Source organism: Panicum virgatum, chromosome 9K (genome assembly GCF_016808335.1).
Source record: "Panicum virgatum strain AP13 chromosome 9K, P.virgatum_v5, whole genome shotgun sequence".
NCBI lineage: Eukaryota > Viridiplantae > Streptophyta > Magnoliopsida > Poales > Poaceae > Panicum > Panicum virgatum.
In genome coordinates, this window is record NC_053144.1 from 26,092,613 (window position 1) to 26,117,173 (window position 24,561).

The following is a 24,561-nucleotide window of genomic DNA, read 5'->3' on the forward strand; positions in this document are numbered from 1 at the left end:
TAAATCTTGAAAAATTTTCTGGAGTATGTATAACTCATGACTAGTCTCTGGTAAAAATTTGAGAGCCATATTTCTAGTAAAACTCTCTGTAGAATTAATCTTAGTTAAAAGCTTGTTGTTTTTGTTCTTTTTATCACCTCAGTTATATAAGTGAATAAAATCTGGAAATATTTCAGTGCTGAGTAGATGCTATGTAGTTGCTCTCGTAAAATTTGTAGCACCAGAACCCATATTAAACGTTCTGTACAAAAAGATGAATTAACTAGAGTGATCTACTTGCATGAATAGTTATAGTTTTTGCTTTATGGTTAAATGCTGAAATCTATACCGTAAGTACTTACTTTGAATCTGGGTTACTTTAGTGTTTCCTCACTAGCTCATTAGTAAATTTGGGTTGTTACGAAATAATGAAAGCATGCTATGTGTTGAAATTAAAAACGGAAACCAAAACCCCACTCATTCATGAAGAAACGTAGTTATGTTTACTACTCTATAAATGACTGCCCATGAAATAAACTGTTGAAGTCATCACTAAGGTAACTTTTGTTGGACTACAACTTTATCGTGAAGGAAAGAAATTGTTATCCATGAATAACTCATAATCTTGCATTGCATATAGAAACGGTTAATCTCGCGGACGGTGACTACGAATTGGTGCCCGCGGACTCTCCTACGGAGCAGGAGGTTAATCTGAACTGTACTAACGTGTCTCAAGACCTGGGCCAAGCCCCAGAGGCTTGTCTGCCTGACAGTGCCCAAGAAGGCAAGCCCCGGAGCATAATCCCACTATTTTTCCGAATTACCATTCAGCTATCTATTTATTAATGTTTTGGTAATATTGTGTTTTCTGTATTTAAGTTTTCTAGGCGTTGATCGAAAACCTTAGATGCATGATCCATAGGAACCTATGTTTGATACCGAATCCTTTTTATCGACTAGTTGCCATGCTAAATAGGTACGGTAGAAGTCGAGTGGTTTCCTGCCTCTCGCGAGCAAATAGGAATTGTACTGACTTTAATTCCTGGTGAAATGTAAGGACAACGGGCGGGGTTGTGTAGTTGTGATACCCCGTTGGTGTAGTCAAAAATGGCTAAGGTCGCTGTGTGTGGCTCATTTCGTTAAGCGTTTGAAAGTACTAGCCACGTACCGAGAAATATGGTAATCGGGAAGCTGAAGTACCTGATTGGACCGGCGAGTGGAACGATCTCGCACCCTCCTGGTAGAAGTAGGGTTTATTTTTATGTCGCGACGTACGGGTACAGAGTGGTCGGACTCTGTAGTCGGGGAGGGTGTGCCGGATCCACGGACTGGAAAGAAAGGGGAAATGTTGTGTGGGTGACTTGGTTCCCATACGTGTGGTCTAGGTTCCCCTGGCCAGGTTGAAATTCGATTCGGAATCGTCCGCCTCTCACGGCATGAGATTGCTTAATGATTTCGGTCACATAGAGTAACAAGTGGAATATGATGATGATAATACTGCTGGTTGATTAAATGATTGCTCTACCATGTTTGTGTAGAGTTAGTTGCAAATTTAGAATGGTTAATCCCACTAGAATCCGGCTAAGTAAAACCTGAAAGTAAGGATCAACACTTAGCGGCATTTTTGGCAAGCGAACCCCACCAACCAAAAAGCCTTGCATGTCTAGTTATCGGACTATGTTATATCCGGAGACGGGTCAGTCTTGCTGAGTATTAGTATACTCAGCCTTGCTTGTGGCACTGTTTTTCAGGTACTAACTTTGAAGATCTGTTTGCAAGTCTTACTTGGCCTTGTACCTTGCCTCCGGGTTGGTCTGTTGAGTGGGATGGCCCTTCAGCTGGTGCTAATCGCCCTCCCGCTGAGTGACGCATTCGTACGGGCTTTATCGATGCGTCACTATATCTCGCTAGTTATCTTTTACTGCTTCCGCTGAACATGAGACTTGAATAATTGAGTAGTTGGAACTCCGTAGTACTTTGCTGCTCTGAACATGGTTTGTAATAAATTTCCTTTCCGCTGCAATCACTCTGAGATGTAAGAAATGTTCTGTGTTGTAATCTCTGGGCTCACCTTCGTGTGAGTGTTGTCTGCTGATCCTGGAATAGCGTGGCTTTTATCGAGGCTTCACTCGAGGAACTACCGGTGAGTGCCAATTTGGGTCAGAGTTGCTTAGCAACAAAGATCGGTGCACCCGGGCCCAGTAGTTTTGGGTGGTTCCGCCACAGCGGCGGTGCTCGGGGAGCTCGAGCGGTGGGGGGAGCTGGGGAACGGACGGCGGGAGGGAGGAAGGGCGAAGGAGGGAGGAAGCTAGGAAATATATGGGGGGGGATTTTGTCCCGGGTGAAGCCACCACCCGGGACAAAAGGACATTTTGTCCCGGGTGGTGGCTTCACCCGGGACAAAAGACCCCCCCTTTTGTCCCGGGTGAAGCCACGACCCGGGACAAAAGGACCTTTTGTCCCGGGTGGTGGCTTCACCCGGGACAAAAGGGGCTTTTGGGCGGGCCGGGAAAATTCCCAGCCCGCGGCCCACCTTTAGTCCCGGGTAGATCTACCACCCGGGACAAAAGGGGTCGTTTTCCCTCGTTCCCGCCTACTGTTATGTTTGTTTTTGTTTCTTTTTACTTCTCTTTTAAAATTGGCTTTCATTTGTTAATTCAGTTAATAAAATTATGATTCCAAAAATTATGGAACAAAATTTCTTATCTCTATATAAACTTGATTCACGCAACAAAAATAATTAATTTTCATTCAAGTGATTGGGTCAATGAAATATCTAACTTTTTTGAAATCATATTTGTTATTTTGACCGTGCAAAAATATATTAGGTGAATTTTTTTTCAAACTGTTGCTTTTCGTCAGAAAGTGGATTCTATCACGATATTAACGTTTAAAAAGTGAATTTTAGATAAAATTAAGCAATTTCATGATATTAATGAGTAGTGTGTGAGTTTGAGAGATAGTGTGTGTTAGTGAGATTGTGTGTGTTAGTGAGAGAGTATAGTGTGTTAATGTGAATGTAATTTCATGAAATAAATAAAATTTGTTGAGTAATCCATTATTGAATGAAAATTATAATTGAGTCTAGTAATTAAGTGAAAAATATATAAAATAATATATATAACACATAAAGTATAATTGTACAGTACATATATAATAAAAGTATTCGAATTGCGGTTATGTTTTTATACAATAATATAAAATGATTCAAGTACATGAAGGATTAGCGGTAACAGACTTTCTCTTCACAAATGTCCCTTGATTATGATCACGGCGCAAGTATGGAGCATCATCATTGGCTAGCAGGATGCATGGATCAGCATTTACTTCGAAAGGTGGAATGGCAACAAAATTATTATATTCTTCTGAAAAGTCTGTCTTGTCCTCCACTCCAATGATGTTTCTCTTTCCTGATAGAACTATGTGTCGCTTAGGCTCATCCTTTTGCTTGTTTATCCCCTTCTTTGGCTTGCTGGATATGTCCTTAATGTAGAAAACCTGAGCAACATCCTGGGCTAGGACAAATGGCTCGTCTCTATACCCAAGATTGTTGAGATCAACTATTGTCATCCCATACTCATCTTTTGTTACCCCCTCCTCCAGATAGCTTAACCCATTGGCAACGAAATAGAGGCACCTTGAAATTGGGACCGTAATCCAGCTCCCATATCTCTTCAATGTAGCCGTAATATGTGTCCTTTTTTCCATTATTGTCCGTAGCATCCATACGAACACCGCTGTTTTGGTTGGTACTCTTTTTATCTTGGGCTATCGTATAAAATGTGTTTCCATTTATCTCGTACCCTTGGTATGTTAAGATATTCCAAGATGGTCCCCTAGCCAATAAGAACAGTTGTTCACTTATATCCATGTTATGCATTAGATGCTTCCGCAACCAGCTACAGAAAGTGTTCATGTGCTCACGTGTAATCCATGCCTCAGACTTTTCCCGGAAATTGGAGAGCAGAATTTTCTTGTGTTCCTCGATATGTGGGTCAACCAAGGATGATTGTTGAAGAACCGTATAATGCGCTTTCTTGAATGAGAAATCATCTGTGCAGACATAAGATTTCTTTCCTAATGTACTCTTTCCAGTTAGTCTCCCCTCATATCGCGATTCAGGGACTCCAATCGGTTTAAGGTCATCAATAAAGTCAACACAAAAGTCAATGACCTCCTCAGTTCCGTAGGCACTGGCGATGCTTCCTTCTGGACGAGCTCTATTACCAACACATTTCTTGAGTACCCCCATGAACCTTTCGAATCGGAACATGTTGTGTAGAAATACTGGTCCGAGGATATCAATCTCTTTGACAAGGTGCACTAGAAGATGTGTCATGATGTTGAAGAAAGATGGTGGAAATATCAGCTCAAAGCCAACAAGACATTGCACCACATCGTTTTGCAGCTTTATCAAATTCTCTGGGTCAATTATCTTCTGAGAAACTGCGTTGAGGAAGGCACATATCTTCACGATGGTTAACCGGACGTTATCAGGCAGAATCCCCCGCAGCACAACCGGAAGAAGTTCGGTCATAAGCACATGGCAGTCATGGGACTTGAGATTTGTAAATTTCTTCTCTGCCAAATTTAAGATTCCTTTTATATTGGATGAGTATCCAGATGGAACCTTTATACTGCTCAAGCAGTCAAACATGGTTTCTTTCTCTTCCTTGCTAAGAGTATAGCTGGCAGGACTTAAGTATTGTCGTCCATTATCTCGCTGTTGTGGATGTAAGGCATCTCGTTCTTCCATACGTTGCAATTCTTGACGTGCTTCTACTGTATCTTTTGTCTTTCCGTACACTCCCAAGAATGCTATCAGGTTGACGCAAAAATTCTTCGTGAGGTGCATCACATCAATTGCATGACGAACATCTAAGACTTCCCAATATGGTAGCTCCCAGAATATAGATTACTTCTTCCACATGGGCGCCATTCCGTTTTCGTTCGGAACAGGTTGGCTACCAGACCCCTTTCCAAAAATAACTTCTAGATCTTTTACCATGTTGAAGACGTCTTTACCACTACGGTGCATCGGTTTTGTTCGGTGGTCCGCTTGGCCTTTGAAATGCTTGCCCTTCTTTCGTACCGCATGCCTGATGGGAAGAAACTGACGATGACCCATGTATACAACCTTCTTACAGTGAGTCAACCATATATTATCGGTATCATCTAAACAGTGTGTGCATGCTTTGTATCCCTTGTTCGAATGTCCTGACAAGTTACTAAGAGCAGGCCAGTCATTGATCGTTACGAACAGCAATGCTCGTAGGTTGAAGTTTTCTTGTTTGTATTCATCCCACATCCGTACACCTTCATCGCCCTAGAGCAATAAGAGTTCTTCGACCAATGGTCTTAGGTACACATCAATGTCATTTCCGGGCTGCTTTGGACCCGGGATAAGCACTGGCATCATGATGAACTTTCGTTTCATGCAGAGCCATGGTGGAAGATTGTACAGACAAAGAGTCACAGGCCAAGTGCTATGACCACTGCTCATCTCACCAAAAGGATTCATGCCATCCGTACTCAAACCAAACCTTATGTTTCTCGCATCCAAATCAAATTTAGGGTACATTCTATCTATTTTTCTTCACTGCGACCCATCAGCGGGGTGTCTCAACATCGAGTCTTTCTTGCGTTCCTCTTTGTGCCATCGCATCAACTTAGCATTATCTTTATTTCTAAACAGACGCTTCAAACGTGGTATTATAGGCGAATACCACATGACCTTCGCAGGAACTCTCTTTCGGGGAGGCTCCCCCTAGACATCTCCAGGATCATCTTTTCTAATCTTGTAACGCAATGCACTGCATATGGGACATGCATCCAAATTCTTGTACTCGCCTCGGTAGAGGATGCAGTCGTTGGGGCATGCATGTATCTTTTGCACTTCCAGTCCCAAAGGGCAAACAAGTTGTTTGGCTTCATACGTTGTGGCAGGCAATTCATTGTCCTTAGGAAGCATTTTTTTAACAAGTTTGAGTAATTCACCAAATCCCTTGTCGGATACACCATTTGTCGCCTTCCATTGCAGCAACTCCAAGGTGGTGCCAAGTTTCTTAAATCCATTTTGACAATCTGGGTACAACAACTTATGGTGGTCCTCTAACAACTTCTGGAACTTCAACCTCTCCGTTTCACTCTCACAGTCTGCCTGCACATTGTACAATGCCTGCCCCAGATCGTCGCTGGGATCATTTTCTGCTACATCTACTTCGGGCTCTTCCATGGGAATATCGTCATCGAATGCACCGATTCCAGCATTCCCGGAAAAGTGGTCGTCAAAATCTTCTTCTTCATTGTCTTCCATGGTAACCCCCTATTCTCCGTGCTTCGTCCAACAAACATACTTCTTCATGAAACCATTTGCGAAAATGTGGCTGTGTAGGATTCTTGAAGATGAGTAATCCTTGTTATTGTTGCAATGAACACACAGGCAGCACATAAAACCATTCTGCTTGTTTGCCTCAGCCACAGACAAAAAATAATGCAGGCCATCAATGAATTCTTTCGAACGTCGGTCAGCATTGTACATCCATTGCCGGTCCATCTGCATTTTAAATAAATCAATTTGAATTCTTTACACGTATCGAATAAATAAAATATATCAAACCTAAATTAAACTAAATGTAACATAACATGAATAATTAAAAGATATGCAATATCCATCATACATCTTGATTAATTAAAAGGAGTACTTAATCCATTACAGAACTTAACAAAGGAGTACTATACATGAAATTTAAAAATTCGGTCAACAACACATAGGTTTTCAACCGTCCTTGCGTTGGAACGCAGAATGTTCTAACAGATTTCTTGCTGGCGCAGAAGAAGATGGCGGAGCTGAAACCTCCGAGTTTGGTGGTGACGAACCGTAACGCCGCAATAAATCCTCAAGATCAAACGGAGGTTCCTCGCCCCTTGCCATGCATTCTCTATATTCTTTTTCCAAATAACGGAGCGCTGCCCTATGAAAAGCACTAGGTTTTTTGGACCGACGACCTACTCGAGTTGTGCCCTTCTCTCCAGAAGGACAACGATCACCCCCACCGGCGCCACTCCCTCCAGCTGCTGAAGCCATATTTTACTGAAAAATACCTTTATTTTCCACATAATTATAAATTCTTACCATTACAAAGCAAAAATTATTTACTATTACAATTACAATGATCAGATTAATAATTCTTGCAAATAAGAATGAAATCATATAAAAAAGATGAAATGTATCATTAATCCTCAAGAAATCTCTAATTAATTGAAAGAAATCTCTATAACTTCTAATTATTTTGACACCCTTCAGTTCCAGGAGTACACTCTTTTCAATATCCATAAACCCTCTAGAAGAAAAATAAACCTTTATTTCTGAAAATGTATATGTCAGTAACCTCAACCCTGCGGTGATGACACTGCATTTCGGGGGGACACGGTGCGGTACAAGGATGTCACCAATCATCCAGTCACAGCACCAACATTTACGATTAATAGGCACAGCACTTGGCACAGGCAGCATGCTCGTTGATATGCTCTCAGTACAACAACGGGCATGCTGACTGCGTCAAATACTGTCTTCTTATCAATCGGAAGTGCTGGTGATGCGACCAACCGATTTGCGACGTCCTTATAGCGCATCGTGTATCCCCGAAAGGTAGTGCCATCACCGTTGGATGGAGATTAACGACGTATACTTGTTACGAAATAAAGATTTTTTTAGCTTCTAGATGGTTTCAATGTGAGCCTGATTAAATACATCACTAGAATGTCAAAATAATCCATTCATAATACAAAAAATTCTAATATACTCATTTCATTAATTCATTCATGAATAAAAAAATCAACTATCCACAATATGGTCATATATACAAGTACATCACATGAAGTGTCTACAATCATTCTAAAAATTTCTACTATCCACATACTCATCTAAATCTAAAAGAAAATCACACCTACATATGCAATCTAGCTAAATGTCCAAGAAATGAGCTAACTACACATTTTCTCTATTTCTAAAGCATGAAATGAGCTATACAATCCAAGGAAGAAGAGAAAAACAAGCCCCAAACCTTTAGCGCCGATGGATGGATGGGGAATCAAAGATCTTCACAAATATGGTGAAGAAATGAGCAAGAACTCCTCTATCCCGAGCCAAAAACAGCAAGAAAACAAGTGAGCTGAATGGCTCGGGCGGGGGAGAGGGAAGGGGATAAGGGGGCCAAGGCCTTTCGTCCCGGTTGGAGGAACCAACCGGGACAAAAGGGGGGCCTTTTGTCCTGGTTGGAGCCACCAACCGGGACAAAAGGCCCCCCTTTTGTCCCGGTTGGTGTCTCCAACCGGGACAAAAGACCCCTGTCCCCCCGCTGGCCCGGCTAGCCGTTGTACCCGGGACAAAAGCCACCTATTGTCCCGGGCCCAAAGGCTGCCGGGACAAATGGCCTGGAACAAAGGCCTGTTTTGTAGTAGTGCCAAGTCATACTTTAAGGTTTCCACAATCTTAATCTTCATATATACTGAAATATACTTGGCAATTTTTTTATCACAATAATCATAGGGTAGAAGTTTCACTTTTTTTATTTGATTTTATATATGTAAAGATTTAAATAATATTTTGGATAAAATAGAAAAATATTTTTAGGGGTGGATGATGACGTTACTGCCCCTACAAATCAATTTCAGATTTAATATAGAAGAATAGCATACCAAATAGTGTCACAAGGTTTGAGGTAGTAAGGAAGCAATGCGCGAGGTTTGAGGTTGGCGGTTCAAATCTCAGGTGATGCAATTGTGTATATATTTGGTCAAAAAAATTGTATCTTGACAATATAGGCTAGTGGTGGTGGCTGGTTGGCCGGAATACTTTTTTTTATTTAGTTGTTTTTATTTTATTTTTTTGAATTTTTTATATTTTCTGGACATGGATTTGAAGGGGCGGCCCAGGGCATGACCCATCCTAAAAATCGATTACTAGGGGCGAGTCACGCCATGACCCGCCCCAATAAATCATTTTTTGGGGTGGGTGTGTTTTTTAGAAACATAGTACGGACACAGACATTCACAAACACGCACGCATACCCATCCCTATGCATACACGTACGCAACCCTACCCCTATGAGCACCTCCAAGAGACTAAGCCAGCAAATCCTCGAGATTGACGAAGTCACCACAGGCGCTTCGCTGTCGACGGTAACGTCGCCTACCACTAAAAGCACAAACGCCGTTAAATCCTAGAAACAGACACAAGCATTCACAAACATGCACGCATACTCATCCATATGAATACACACACGCAACCCTACCCCCATGTGCATCTCCGAGAGACTGACCTGACAAATTCTTGAAATTGATGAAGTCACCGCAGGCGCTTCGCTGTCGACGGGAACGTCACCTACCACTCACTAAAAGCACAAACATCATTAAATCCTAGAAAATTCACTCCCACGGGGAGTCGAACCCAGGCCTTAGGTGCTACTGAGGCTCTTATAACTACTAGGCTACATGCCCTTTTGCTAGGGGTGGGAGCGTTACTCACTCCTAAAAATAATATTTTTAGCCACAAGAACTAAGGGCGGGTACCGTACCCGCCCCTAAAAATACAATTTACCCACCTCTAAAAATACTTTTTGTAGTAGTGATAGTTTTGTCTAGATGTCATATTTGAATATAAGAGTGCCAAGATACCGAATTGGATAATTAAAATAGTAATCATTGGAATATCACATTTAGAGAGTTGTATATGATATATGTTAGGATTAGATCTGCCCCACAGGACTCTATTTGAGTCCAAATTTTTAATTCCTGATTTTGCTCTTACCTACTATCTTTTATAATTTATAGAGCGGCTGGTTGGCTGAAATATTTTCTCTTTTATTTAGATATTTTTAATTTTTTTGGATCTTTTATTTTCTGGACATGGATTTGTATGGGGGCAGTATCATGGCGGGTCACGCCATAACCCGCCTCCATAATTTATTTTTAGGGGCGGGCGCGATATCCACTCCTAAAAATAATATTTTTATCTGTGAGAATAAAGGGCGGGTGTACCCATCCCTAAAAATACAATTTTATCCGCTTCTAAAAATATTGTTTTTGTAGTAGTGATAGTTTTCTCTAGATGTCATATTTGAATATAAGACTGCCAAGATACCGAATCAGACAATTAAAATAGTAATCATTGGAATATCAAATTTAGAGAGTTGTATATGATATATGTGAGGCTTAGATCTGCCCCACAGGGCTATATTTGAATCCAATTTTTTAATTCCTGATTTTGCTCTTACCTATTATCTTTTATACTTTATAGAGCTAGTGGTGGTGGCTGGTTGGCTGAATTTTTTTCTTTTTTATTTAGCTATTTTTAATTTTTTTGGATCTTTTATTTTCTGGACATGGATTTGTGTGGGTGTGGTATCATGGCGGGTCACGCCATAACCCGCCTCCATATATTATTTTTAGGGGCGGGCGCGTTATCCACCCCTAAAAATAATATTTTTAGCTGTGAGAATAAAGAGTGGGTGTACCCATCCCTAAAAATACAATTTTACCCTCCTTTAAAAATATTTTTTTTGTAGTAGTGATTGTTTTCTCCAAATGTCATATTTGAATATAAGACTGCCAAGATACTGAATCAGATAATTAAAACAGTAATCTTTGGAATATCAAATTTGGAGAGTTGTATATGATATATGTGAGGCTTAGATCTGCCCCACAGGGCTCTATTTGAATCCAAATTTTAATTCCTGATTTTGCTCTTACCTACTATCTTTTATAATTTATAGAGCTAGTGGTGGTGGCTGGTTGGCAGAAATTTTTTCTTTTTTATTTAGCTATTTTTAATTTTTTTGGATCTTTTATTTCCTGGACATAGATTTGTATGGGTGCGGTATCATGGCGGGTCACGCCATAGCCAGCCTCCATAAATTATTTTTAGGGGCGGTCACGTTACCCACCTCTAAAAATAATATTTTTAGCTGTGAGAATAAGGTACGGGTGTACCCACCCCTAAAAATACAATTTTACCCGCCTCTAAAAATATTTTTTTTGTAATAGTGATAGTTTTGTCTAGATGTCATATTTGAATATAAGATTGCCAAGATACCGAATCGGATAATTCAAATAGTAATCATTCAAATATCAAATTCAGAGAGTTGTTTATGATATATTTCAGGCTTAGATCTACCCTACAGGGCCCTATTTGAATCCAAATATTTAATTCCTGATTTTGCTCTTACCTATTATAATTTATAAAAAAGGTTTCTTACTCCCAGTGTTATGCCACTTATTGAAAAACCTATCCTTATTGAAGAACTTTTCTTCAAATTCTAGGTCCTAGAATGCAATTTTAATAAGCTGGCTTTCTTATTTGCCAGTGTGTTTTTTTCATGTGTTTTCCTCCGCAGCACAAAGGTTCGCGGGTCTAACCTGGGCGTGGGCATGGGAGACACGGCGGCTAGTTAGCAAGAATGGCTTAACCTACTCTGTGCGCCCTACCCCTCATTATATAGGCGTCCCTAATGGACCTCTAGGTCCGAGGCCCATTAGTACTCCTAAACTTTGTCTAATTCTGATCCTATCCTCTTTAGGCTTGCAGCCTCTTAAGTGTGTGATCCCATAGACCCTTGTACCAATAAACATGACACGAGTACTCTTACTCGTCCACATAGCGGCCTCTAGTAAGACGTATCAACTCCTATATGCACTTGAAGATCATATCAGACAGACCATCAAAACATCATGTACATGCCATTCCCTTTGCCTCATGATATTTGGTCCAGCTCCAAGCTGATTTTTGTTTCTCGATCCTGTGATTCAAAATACCTCAGTAGGTAAACTCTTAACATATGTAGCGTGGCCTTGCGCTTCTAGATCCAATCACTCGAGGGACCCAAATATATCTCTTTCACAAAGAGAGGGGCAAATCCCATCTTAATTTACCATACTCACAGTATGCTTCCAGACACAACTCGAAAACTACCTTTATAACAACCCGGTTATGGAGTAGTATCTGATAACCCCTAGTAGGTCGATCCACATTGTAAGGATCGATGGACCAAGAGGGGGGGTGAATTGGGCCTTTTTCAAATTTCTAAGATAGATAAAACAACCTTAACCTATGCAATGCTAGTAAGGCTCAATTCACCAACCGGCTAAACAAAGCAAACTACACAAGCTAACAAAGATATGAAACTAAGCAAGGTAGAGCTAAGCTATGATCTCTAAGGTCAAGCACATGAAAGAATGCATGAAAGTAAGTGCTTGAAAAGAAAGAGAGTGCAAGAGACAACCGGATTTTTCCCGTGGTGTCGATGTGTTGGCACACACCCCTAATCCACGTTGTGACACTCACTAAGAGTCTTGTCACCTCCCATGTCACCGAGACTTGGGCGCTCACTAAGAGTCTCCGTTCACCATCCCGGTGTGGTGGAGCTCAAGCCACGTACAATCTTCTTCTCCGGGCTCCCACAATCCTTGGCAAGCTCCGCGAGAAACACTTCGATCACCAAGATCGTCTAGGTGCTGCCAAACACCAAGAGTAACAAGTTCCTAAGCCTTCACTTGGCCTACACTCAGTTGGCCCTAGCTCAAGCACACTTGCTACACTTGCAATGGATGAGTTCTTCAAGGTTGAAGCACAAACTAAGCACTAGATCTTCTCTCTTTTGCTCAAAGCTCTATCTCTTCTTCTCAAGGGTGGCCTCAGGTTTTCAAGGTGTCAAAAGGCAACTGAAATGAACCAGGGGGTACCCTTATATAGAGTGGAGGAGGTCACATAGCCGTTGGAGGTTTTCTGCAGAAAAACCGTGACCACCGGAAGAACCGACGGTATAGAAAATATAGGCATCGGTTCAACCGGTCTCTCTGTGTCAAAGAAGTAGCCGTTGAAGTTCTGACATAGTATCTACGCTTGCGTCATTACACCGGTGCATGCTCCGTAGGGGCATCGGTTCAACCGGTGCTGAAGAGGTTCGCTAATCAACTCAAACAAGCGTTCTGGAACAAAGTACATCCAATGCACCGGTGCTTTGATTCTGAACCGTCGGTTCAACCGGTGCTGAAGAGAAGTTGGAGTCCACCAAACATGCTCTCTGGAACAAAAGACTTTCATTGCACCGGTGCTTTGATTCTGAACCGTCGGTTCAACCGGTGCTGAAGAGATGTTGAAGTCCACCAAAACATGCTCTCTGGAACAAAGGACTTTCATTGCACCGGTGCTTTGATTCTGAACCGTCGGTTCAACCGGTGCTGAAGAGATGTTGAAGTCCACCAAAACATGCTCTCTGGAACAAAGGACTTTCATTGCACCGGTGCTTTGATTCTGAACCGTCGGTTCAACCGGTGCTTAACTTGATTTCTGCCTTCATCCAGAGAAGATAGACCGACAGGGCATCGGTCCTTCCGCCATGCATCGGATGCTCCGATGTTAGAGCATCGGTTCAACCGGTGCTGTTGATTTTCTTTGTTTTCAGCTGTTTTGACTTGGATTCGAATGTGACTTTGATTGTTTCTTCTTCCAAGAGTTGTGTTGACTTCTATTGACCATCTTTTGCTGTTTTTGAGTGAGTGTGTAATATTTCTAGGGCCAACTCAAGTTTGATCAAGCTACTAACTCATGAACCCCTCTTAATAGTGCGATCACTACAAAACTATAAAACCTATACTAACCTAAGTGTCCTTCTCAACCTTGTGACACTTAGGACTAGAAAGATCCTTAGCCTTGACAAATATAAGTTAAAAGCCGAGATCGCCTTTTTGAATGACCGAAATTGAGGGGCCTCTTTTGACATATGACCAAATGAGCGATAATGATCTATTAAGCTGCACAAACTCATTAGTCACAATAATGGTTGTCATTAATCACCGAAACATACCTTGAGTGCCTAGATGCTTACACACATCTTGAGAATATGATACAATATCAGGTCTAAAGATAAAGCGTACATATTGCATAAAGAGAGAACTATATTACTATGTCTCACGTTGGGTCAATCAAGTCATATGTCCATACACGTGCCCAAATTATTAGTTTGGCATCTTCGTGTCCATAACTTGTGAAACATAGTCATCAACCAATACATGTGCTAGTCTAATGTCCACGTGTGTCCTTATGTGAACTCCAACTAGGGACAACTTTTAGAAAAAACATACAAGTTATGAATTTCACAAACAGTCCACATAATTGTTAATCAATAAAAGTATTCTTTCTTGGACATTCAAGGAACACTTTATAAATCATGAATACAATGAAATACAATCTTCTCTATGATTTTTTGAGCAAGAACCGTGGGGGCAAAGTCCCCCGGCAATAGGAGAATATATTAAAGAGACAAGAGTACAACCAATACTTACAAAGCGCCTAACCAGAGATTAAGCGGGCCAAAGGAGAGAGGGGGAGGGGACGAAATGAAACAACACAAACTGTACAACCAAAACTAGGAAAAGAAGAGGCAGAAGAACTACAAGGCCTCAAGCCAACTGAAGATGGACTGATGTAAACTTTGCTTGATCCTGATCATATGTTTTGAGACTTCAGTTTTGGAGGAAGACTTCTAGGAGGTTAGTCTTGGTAGTTTATTGTTAAATATGAAATCATTTCTCTCATTCCAAATGCATCAAACACCAATCAAAAAGATTTCCATAAAAAATGGCTGAGCAAACTCTTGTTCGGCAATGTAGGTGAATATTTGCATTTTCTTCCCATAAGATACCTTGGTAAAACCGACGACAGACTGTAGAGGAAAAATTAAAGAAGAGGTGCTCAACCATTTCTTCTACAACCTCCTGACAAAGGGCACAATTGTATCTTTCCTCTAAAAATTTCTTTCTTCTTCTCAGGATGTTTCTTGTGTTGAGCCTATCATTTAGGAGTAGCCAAGCGAAAAATTTTACTCTGGGTACACACTTTGTTTTCCAAATCCAGGTGATCTTCTCTATGATTGCCTCTAAGGCATATTTCCAACGGTCTTCCACTTGCACTAGAATCAATCTAGAATGTATCTAATACCCATAGCTCTTGTGTGTGCCTCATGCTTGGGTTGCGGTTGAGGCTTTTTCAAAGGAACCGAAATATTCAAAATTTGTGTGTATTTTGCATTCCTTGATCTCATCCCATTCAGCGAACTCTCGGATAAGATAAAATTGATGCATAACGTGTTTGCTCTTCTGGTGATTCGTTGGCTACTTTGCTTGCGCAATGGCCCCATTGTTGTCACAATAGAGACCAAGCTCAATAAGGAACTTTCTTATCCAAACACTTTCCTTCGCAGCTTCCGAAGCTACGATGTACTCGGCCTCTGTTGTACAATCTGGCACTATCTCTTGCTTGGAACTTTTTGAACTAACAAAAACACCATTTGCTGGGAACGCATAACTTGGTTGGGACTCAATCTGCAAATGGTCTGGCAACTGGACCATAACCAGACCGCACCATTTCAATAATATATATTCTAACACTCCAACCCACCCCAGCCCGCTGTCTTTCAAAACCAAATTAAATCAAACTGCATACACCATTTCAACCAAACTGGACCAACCCACCTTCCCAACCCACGGTTTCAAACTTCCACCCCTGTTCGTCCATACAACTGTAGTTATGGCAGCAACCAAATTAGAAGCTTGTTGACGTAAAAATCCGACCGTAGGGGGACTCTCACGCTCCACGTACGCTATGGCTGGGGAGATCTACTTTGCTCGGACGTACCCAACCCAACCAGCACGCATATGGTGCGCTAGGCATGCCAGTCAATTTAACCTACAATTGAGGTAGACGTTAAATTCGAAGGCAGTTCTTGGCTAGCCAGCCGATAATGATGGGCACTCTGGCCCCTATAGTAATATGTAATTATGAATAGGCCTCTAGCGAGGAGGAGCTGATCGACACCCCAAAAGCCCAGAGGACCCAGGAGGATGACCTGCGCTACGAGAAGCCCCCGGAGACCTAGGACTACTACAACAAGACGCCAGGTTCATGCCCATCTATAAATTGAAAACCTATTAGACATTGCTTGCTAGATTTCTATGCCTTATTACTGTTATGATGAGATGAACCTGCATAGCTCTTTTGTGTGTCTAAATTCCTTGAGCTCCTATTATTATTACTATGTTGAATGGTAGAAATGCTTTGCATGTGTATGTGTGGGATAACGTGGATTGATAGTCTTGGCGTGAGTGGAGGTCCACCATATGAGGAGTTGGTGATTATGGCTTTTAGCTGGGGGTGAGCAAGTTGACTTGGCTAGGGTTGTGTGTTAGGCACACCCTATGAGCACCTGTTGCGGGTGCATGTTTGTGCCATTTGACACGGAGGGATCTTGAGGTGTTTTGTGGGGCTTTACCTGTGATGGGTGCCATTCGCGGACTATCGTGGCGGATACGCATGAGGAGATGCTCGCCCAAGCATATGAGGAACCGGTTGGGGTAACTATGATTTGTGGGACTTTGTGAGCGTGCACACCACTTATCCAATATGCAGGTGGACCCGGTCCGAAGCTAGCAAGCGTCGTGCCAAGCCTGTAGGAGGATAAGAGTATCAGTGTCCGGGAGAGAGGGTTGGGCCCTGAGTCCCCCGATTAGTGGGATTCGTTTGGATCCGATTCTAGATGGCTTCACAGTCTCGGGGCGACCTCTCATAGGAGGATGCACCCAAACCCGGGAAAGCAGGATGGTGCCATGGCTACTAGTTCTCATTCTCTCATTCTCAGTAGACTGGTGTCTCGTTGTTTGTCTGTTGGCCTCTGGCCGGCAGCGATTCGAGTGGGTCCAGGTGTACAACCCCTTGCAAAGTGAAATTTATACGTATAACTGCATACTCGTTCATGTACATCCCTACTCTTCTATTACTTCCATTAGTTAGTGTTACTTGATATTTCTACCTCCCTCTAGTCTACCTTTCCTGCTCGGATAGCAGTTGAGCAGGAGTTCTCGTACCGAATCAGAGATGGGTCGTTTTTCTGAGCGGAAGATAGTTATGATCGGGAGTCCAGGACGCCGGAATGGCCCCTGTCGAGGTGTTTTGGATGACATATATATCGCTTGCTGCTTGCATAGGAAACCCCAACCTATCCGTTGGCTATTTCTTTATATCATATGCATCCACTTAAATCTTGCTTGCGGATGGTGACGTGAACATATCCCGTCCTTGGGGATAGTTTGGTAGATGTAGGATCCGACTCGAAGATCGATGAAGACATTTATGGAGGAACTAAGGATGGCCCGTGCTTCGCTCAAGTTTGCTTGTGGAGGAAGGACATCAAGATGGAGGATGCCCAAAAGTCTAGCTACCGCTTTCATTTTTTATTTGTTTCCTTTTAGCCCATTGGGCTTGTAACAGAATTTTGTACTACAATCCACTGGATTATGTAATAAATAAATCATTGTTGTGTTTTATCGTGAAGTATGACTGAGATATGTAATTGAAATGAGTTCTATATGTGATAGCTACTGATCCAGGGACTATCACGACGATACAGGGAGTCGGGTCTTCCTTTCGGGAACCCGATTCGTTTCACATATCTTCATCAAATTGGTCTTCTAGGTATATGAACTGCCTCTTCATCTCTCCCCACACGGCACCCTTCAAGTCATCTAGGACTTTCCTCTAATCCGAATATGTTATTGGCAGGTGCTCTCTGACTATACAGGAGCACTGGTTGCTGAAGATGCCGATGACTGATTCTGGCTCCAAGAGCTCTCCATGTGGCCCTATCTTGTGTATGGCATAGTTTCAATAGCTAGATTAATATAGGAGAGTCAAAAAAATAAAATTAAGCCCGCAAAAATCTAGTATTATGCTTCCATCCATGGGTCGCAAATAGTCGTAAGACTATCATCTCCAAAAAAAAAACTACTGCCCTTCATGAACAGATCTTTTGTCCTCTCCTCATACTACAAACATTGACCAAAATCGCAGCCAGTAGCCCCCCCTGAAAATAGCCTGCATAAAGGAGATGAACGTTTAACGTTATGGAAGATAATATCATTTTGACAACGCCATATTGCCCAACACAGAGCCGTTACCCCTGTTAGAATAGTAAAGGCCTCTTACGCATTAAAATTTTGAAGCCAATTCCCATGTGGGTTACCGGTCTAGGTGGGGTTAAACCAGTAGCAACTTGGACAGTCCTTCATATCACCTTTGCATGTTGGCAATAAAAAAAGGGTGTTTGATTGTTTCGTTACAATTGCAATAGAAACACTTTTGACTGCCCTTCTAGTTTCTTCTTGGAAGATTATCTTTGGTTAAAATAACCCACTTTTGCAGGTACCAAAGGAAGATCTTAAATTTTAGTGAATTTTAAATTTCCAAATAAATCTATGTCGAAAGGGAAGTTATGGTCAGTCAGGTGGAGGTACATTATTGAGCGTACGGTAAATTGTCTCTCTTGGTTAAGTGCCAGCTAAAAGTATTCTTGAGATTGCCAACACTCTTCTAAAAGAGATGTTCAACTATGTTGAATTTATGACTTTGCCACCGTATCATGCGCATGGTGAGCGATGTTGTATATAGTGGGGGGTTAAGTGCCAGCTAAAAGTATTCTTGAGATTGCCAACACTCTTCTAAAAGAGATGTTCAACTATGTTGAATTTATGACTTTGCCACCGTATCATGCGCATGGTGAGCGATGTTGTATATAGTGGGGTAGATATCTTTAAATGGCCAGTTTGATGCTCATGTATCCTCCTCAAACTTCGTTTGTGTTTCATCCTTTATCTAAAAAGAACCATTAGCTAGGACCTTATTTTTAATTGTCATGATCCCTCTCCATAAATGAGAGTCGCCTTGTTTGGTCTCAACCTGCAATATAGATTTGAACTTTTTTTTTTGAAATTACACAGTACAACATAGACACTCACAACGCACGCACACTCACACCCTATGAACACACGTACACGTACGCATACGCAAACCCTACCCATATGAGCATCTTCGAAGACTGAGCCGGCAAATCCTCGAGATTGAGGAAGTCATCTTGATCAATGTTTGCCATGTCCCTTCACCATTAAGCAAATTTATTATCCATTTGCTTAATAAGACTTTGTTCTGAAGATGGATGTCTATAATGCCAAGACCTCCTTGATCAAGGGATTGCTTTTATCTTTGTAACCGATCAACTTTCTTCTGTACCTCCATTGGTATCTCGAAAAAAGGATATCATTAATATGGATAAACTGCTAAGAACATAGTTTATAATAGTTAATCTAGTTTTATACGACAAGTGCTTAGCCTTCCAACATGAGCCTGAAGCGTGCGCTAGGGACGGTTTTTGCGTCATCCGCTGGTAGCACCCAACAGGAGAGTAGAGTCTACAGTACATAGTACATCCCTCCGTGTTCGTTTTCTAAAAAAAATCTACGCATGTCCATTTCATCTTATCAACCTGCTGTAATTTCGACGTGTCAAATTTCTGCCGTCACGGTCCTGCAGATGACAGATCCTGCAAGCTACTCTGCCGGCGCCTCCTCGTCGAGAAACTCCACGACCGACAGCGCCACGGGCGCCTGCTCCGGCCGCGCCCTGATGCCATCCAGCGCCGCGCCGTCCCCACGAACCCACTTGTCCAGGAACGCGACGGCGGCGCCGCCCACGAACCGCCGCATGGGCGCCCTGGCCCCGCCGCTCCTGCAGATGGCGCGCGTGAGCATTCCCCTGGCGCCCGGCGTGTCGTCGTCCATCATGTCCGTGTGCCCGTAGTCCGCGGCCACGAGGTGGCACGCCCCGGCCACCGCGGCGCGGTCCAGCTCGCCGTAGAACGCGGCGTGGCTGACGCCCCGGGGCGCGCACGGCGGGAGCAGCGGGCCCCGGGGCAGCTCCCCGAGCCCCGTGCCGAGGACCATGGCCGGCGCAGGCACGCGGAGGGAGCCGCCCCGGCCCGTGAGGATCGGCGGCGGCGTCTGCCTGCCCACGCCCATGCCGTCCACGGGGTCCACGGCGACGAGCGCGGCGAGCGGGAGGGCGAGCTTGGCGTGGCCCAGCGCCAGCGCGAAGGCCACCTTCCCGCCGCGGCTGTGGCCGGAGACGGATACCTTTGTGGCGTCCGCGCGGACGCCGGGCGGCAGCGCAGAGGAGAGGCCGCCGGGGATCCAGCCGATGACGGCCGCCGCCGCGTTGATCTCCTCGGTGGTGTCGGCCCCGGATATCGTGTACAACTGCATGTGGATATATTTTGTCATGGTAAAGCAGAAGATGAAACTGAACTGAAGCGAACTGCTTCTATCTTACCTGAGGTGCGACGACGATGTAGCCATGGGAGGCGACGTGCTGGAGCAGCTGCGAGTAGAAGGAGTTGACGACGAGGTAGCCGTGGAGGAAGACGAGCACCGGGTACTCCCCGGCCTCGCGCGGCGCGGCGACGAGCAGCGGCTTGGGCGGCGGCAGCGCGCCCGCGCCGGGCGGGGCCGGCGGCGCGCTGCCCCCGCACCTCGACGGCGCCCGGGCCTCGTCGACCCGGGCGAGCCTGACGCCGTGGCGCCCGAGGTCGAACACGCCGCCGCCCGCCTCCGACCCCATGAGCAGCAGCAGGCAGTGCGCAGCAAGGAACAGCAGAGCTGCCGACGCGGTGCTCATGTCAATGGCGAGCTCGGAGTGAGTGCGAACCTTGAGAAGGCCCCTCAAGGGAGTGAAGGTAATAATGGAGACATGGTGGGCGTCGTGGCTGCTTGGCGACCGACCGTGCCTGCGGCCTGCCAGGAGCTCGCCGCTGTTCCTTATCCTGGGTTGTGTAGTCAGTGGGAACACGGTGACAGTGCTTGGACTCCGGCACTGCCAGTGCCAGGCGCTTCGATTGTCGTCATTTGGGGGATTTCGTTTGTCAGTCTAGGACACGTTTCGCCATCTTTGAAAGATTCGTTTTCACATGGCAGGGAAAACAAAAAAAACAAAACAAAGAAGATGTTTAGTTAGTGAATTTTTTTGTTTAAAGGTCACATCGATTTGTCAGTCTAGGACACGTTTCGCCATCTTTGAAAGATTCGTTTTCACATGGCAGGGAAAACAAAAAAACAAAACAAAGAGGGTGTTTAGTTAGTGAAATTTTTCGGTTTAAAGGTCCCATCGATTGTTTGACTAGATGTGGGGAGGGTTTTTCGGGCACTAATTAAAAAACTAATTTCAGAACTCGCTTGGAAACCGCGAGACGAATCTTTTAAGGCCTTTGACCGCATCATTAGCACGTGTGTTACTGTAGCACTTATGGCTAATCACGCACTAATTAGGCTCAAAAGATTCGTCTCATCGTGTACATTCAAATTGTGCAATTAGTTTTGTTGTTTAATTATATTTAATATTCCATGCATGTGTTTAAATGGGAGACAAAAAATTTTGGGAACTAAACGGCCCAAAAACCAAAATCGGCCCGGTCCGAAAGAAAGCGGCGCAGTGTGAACGCTGATCATTCTGGATTTACTTTATCATTGATTTCTAGCAAACATTCATTTTTCTTTTACATTAACATAGCTCTGTTTTATCTCTTTTTTATCTCATGTTGCCGTTGGGTTATTATCATGGTTTTAAATAGCGGGCTATATTTTTAGAGGGTTCCCGCTACGCTATTTGTATTTGTGTCATTATGACAGCTATGGACACTAAATTGGGCTATAGCTGCGCTAAATAGCATAGCTTTAGCTCCGCTATAGCCTTTATCCTTAGCTTAGTGCTACTGTTTTGGTCTTTTGAATAAATGAATATTTGATTGTATGATTTTTATTGCATTATCAACTTAAATAATGTTCTCATAGCTCTAAAACATATTTATGTTTATGAAATTCGCTAATTACTATGTTTTTGTGCATCTATTACTTGTATTTTTCATTGTTTAGTAGTAAACCGCTATTTGTCATAGCCCGTTATAGCCTCCGTTATAGTCTCTTAGCCTCAAGAAAAAATACGCCACTATTTATCATAGTCCGCTATTTAAAACCATGGTTGTTATAAAAAAAAAGTGCCGTTGGGAGAGAATGGATTATCTAGATCCATATCCATAAGTTACCATCTCTAATTAATCCATCTTTAAATGAGTAGATAATTGTCCAACGGGTAATCCAATAGGTAGGCAATAGGCCTATAAATCCACCGTCCACACTCCTCACGTCAAAAACCGGAACCTAAAAATAAAATTTTGTGTTCACACTATAAAGTTTTATTCAAATTTATTGAAATTTATTAGAGATGACTCGGTCTGACTTCCAGCTACTCTCTGCAAAGCGGTGTGACTATATCTTCATGTGTGCCTCACATCAAGAGCCGGACCATTAAAATAAAACCTCGCATTCACACTATAAAATTGAATCGAAATTGATTAAAATTTATTGGAGATGACTCAGTATGACTTCCAGCTACTCTCTGCAAAGCGATATGGCTAGATCTTCATGTGGCCCCCACATTAAGAGCCGTACTCTGAAAATAAAATCTCACGTTCACATTGTAAAATTTTATCAAAATTGATTGAAATTTGTTGAAGATGACTCTGACTTCCAGATACTCTCTACAAAATAATATGGCTAGACCTATACGCGGGCCTCACGTCAAAAGCCGGACCCTGTAAATAATACCTCGCGTTTAAACTATAAAATTTTATCAAAATTGACTGAAATTTGTTGGAGATGACTCAGCATAACTGTCAGCTACTCTGTGCAAAACAGTATAGCTACAACTATACGTGAGTCTCGCGTCAAGAGCAGAGCTACAGAATATAGGAGAATAGCAAAGAACATAAGAGATGGGTAATGCATAGTACCACGGGTAATCCTTGCTCCTTGATGCACATTTTTCTTTGTTTCTTTATTTTCTTGGTTCTTGCACTCTCCCGGCCCCTTGACGCCTTCTATCTTTGCTGTAGGAGCCCACATGTATCTCCTTCGGTCCTTCCCCGACCCCGAGCGCCCTTGCTCCCTGCGGCCGCCATGGGAGTGCTCGCCCCAGCTTGAGCGTCAAGAATCTGGTTGACGGCCACGCTCCCTTCCCGATGACCTCTCCTTCTTCGCGTAGGCTAAATAAATTTGATAGTATCCCAAAAAAACATATTAAATATGTTTGACAGCATTTAAGAACATATTTTTATGAATATGGAGTAATTTTGAGATGAAAATAGGACACGTGTCCGAGATTCAGGGGGAAAATGTTTTGAGGTTTGGAATAAAATTTTAACCTTTTGGAGAGAAAATCATTTAAGAAGAAAATATATAATCTACAATTCAAATAAAAATCGCTCGAACTGGAACAAAAAATTAGACACTTTGGAAGCTCCTGGAAAAAATTTTTATCCATCTAGCTTGTTTGAAAAAAGTTATTGAACTGTAACAAAAAAAAATATGTTCAATGGAATAAATATGCATGTTTGGGCCAAAAGGACATCCGAACTGCTTTTTAGTGTGAGGAAGGAAAAAATGATCTAGCTTACCTATAACAAATCAGATTTGACTAGTAGTAAGTAGAAAAGCAGAGAATGACGCGAGACCTACTATCTAGCCCTGGGCGTTCGGTTCTTTGGTTCTTGGAAAAGTTCAGTTTCTGGAAAACAGGAACTGTTCGGTTCAGAACTAAGAATCGAGGAATTTCAGGTTCGGTTCCGGTTATAATCGATGGAACCGAACTTTCAAGATGCACAAAAAATAGCTCATTCAATAGCAAATTTGGACATCATTTCACCTTATTTTCCATGCAATCAACAGGGACACTTCAATATAAAACAACATCACAAGACATATTTATTATGGTTCTCTCAAATTCAAAGGCAAACAAGCAACATCGCCAACAACTCAGTGATTCACACTCACAACTCAACAATCAGCCGTTGTGTGGAGGAGAACGGGAGTAGTGGCTGGCGCGGCGACAAGACGGAGATGTGGCCGTCGATGAGTAGATCGGTGGGGGCGGGGGCCGGCGGCATCGTGCCTCGTGCGCTGGCGGCGGCGAGCATTGAGCCGTTGGCGAGGGCAGGCAGGCGCAGTGGTGCGGACGGGATGGGACCGCCGGGATGGGGGTCGGGGACGCCGAAACTCGTGTCGGGGCCTCGCCGTCTTGGGGTCGGGATTGTCTGGGTTGGGGGGATTATGGGATTGGGGTGATGGGGTCTGGGGTGGGGTGGTCGGTTAGCTACGGTTTTGTTTGGGCCGTGGGCCACGTTCATGTCTTCATGGGCTGAGTGTATTAGTGGCCGGTTCCTCGGTTAACCAGCTTAGGAACCGAAACCGAACCGAGTACTTCGGTTCCTGAGAACAAAGAATCAAAATTCTTGATTTCGGTTTGTTTCGGTTCGGTTCTGCTCTAGTTCTCGGTTTTTTGGGTTCAGTTCTCGGTTTTTATTGCCCAGAGTAACTACTATCCTGATATATAGCATCTTCTTGTACGCGTGTTCCATAATCATGTGTTTCATTACGCGGTTTTCTAATTAAAGTGCATCGTCTATAGATCATGGTCCTAATTGAAACGAATTCACCCATTTTGGTTGGGACCGAAACGAAACTGAAACGATAAAAAAAGTTGACCAACGTAGATTTTTTCTACTATCATTAAGATCTATACCACCCCATATACCCTTCTAGCTATAAAGACATGAATGAACTTTAGTTATATGATTCTTTTAGCCTCTTCAA

General features: G+C 43.0%; 1 protein-coding gene across 1 annotated transcript; it reads right to left on the bottom strand.

Moving 5' to 3' along the window:
• Positions 1-19,101: 19,101 nt before the first annotated feature.
• LOC120651010 (chlorophyllase-2-like) lies at positions 19,102-20,726 on the bottom strand. The gene is made up of 2 exons (XM_039928332.1): positions 20,192-20,726; positions 19,102-20,118 (listed from the first exon to the last, which is right to left on the bottom strand). The coding sequence occupies exons 1-2, from the start codon at positions 20,534-20,536 to the stop codon at positions 19,414-19,416; spliced, it is 1,050 nt and encodes a 349-aa protein (XP_039784266.1). The 5' UTR covers positions 20,537-20,726; the 3' UTR covers positions 19,102-19,413.
• Between the last annotated feature and the right edge of the window lie 3,835 nt (positions 20,727-24,561).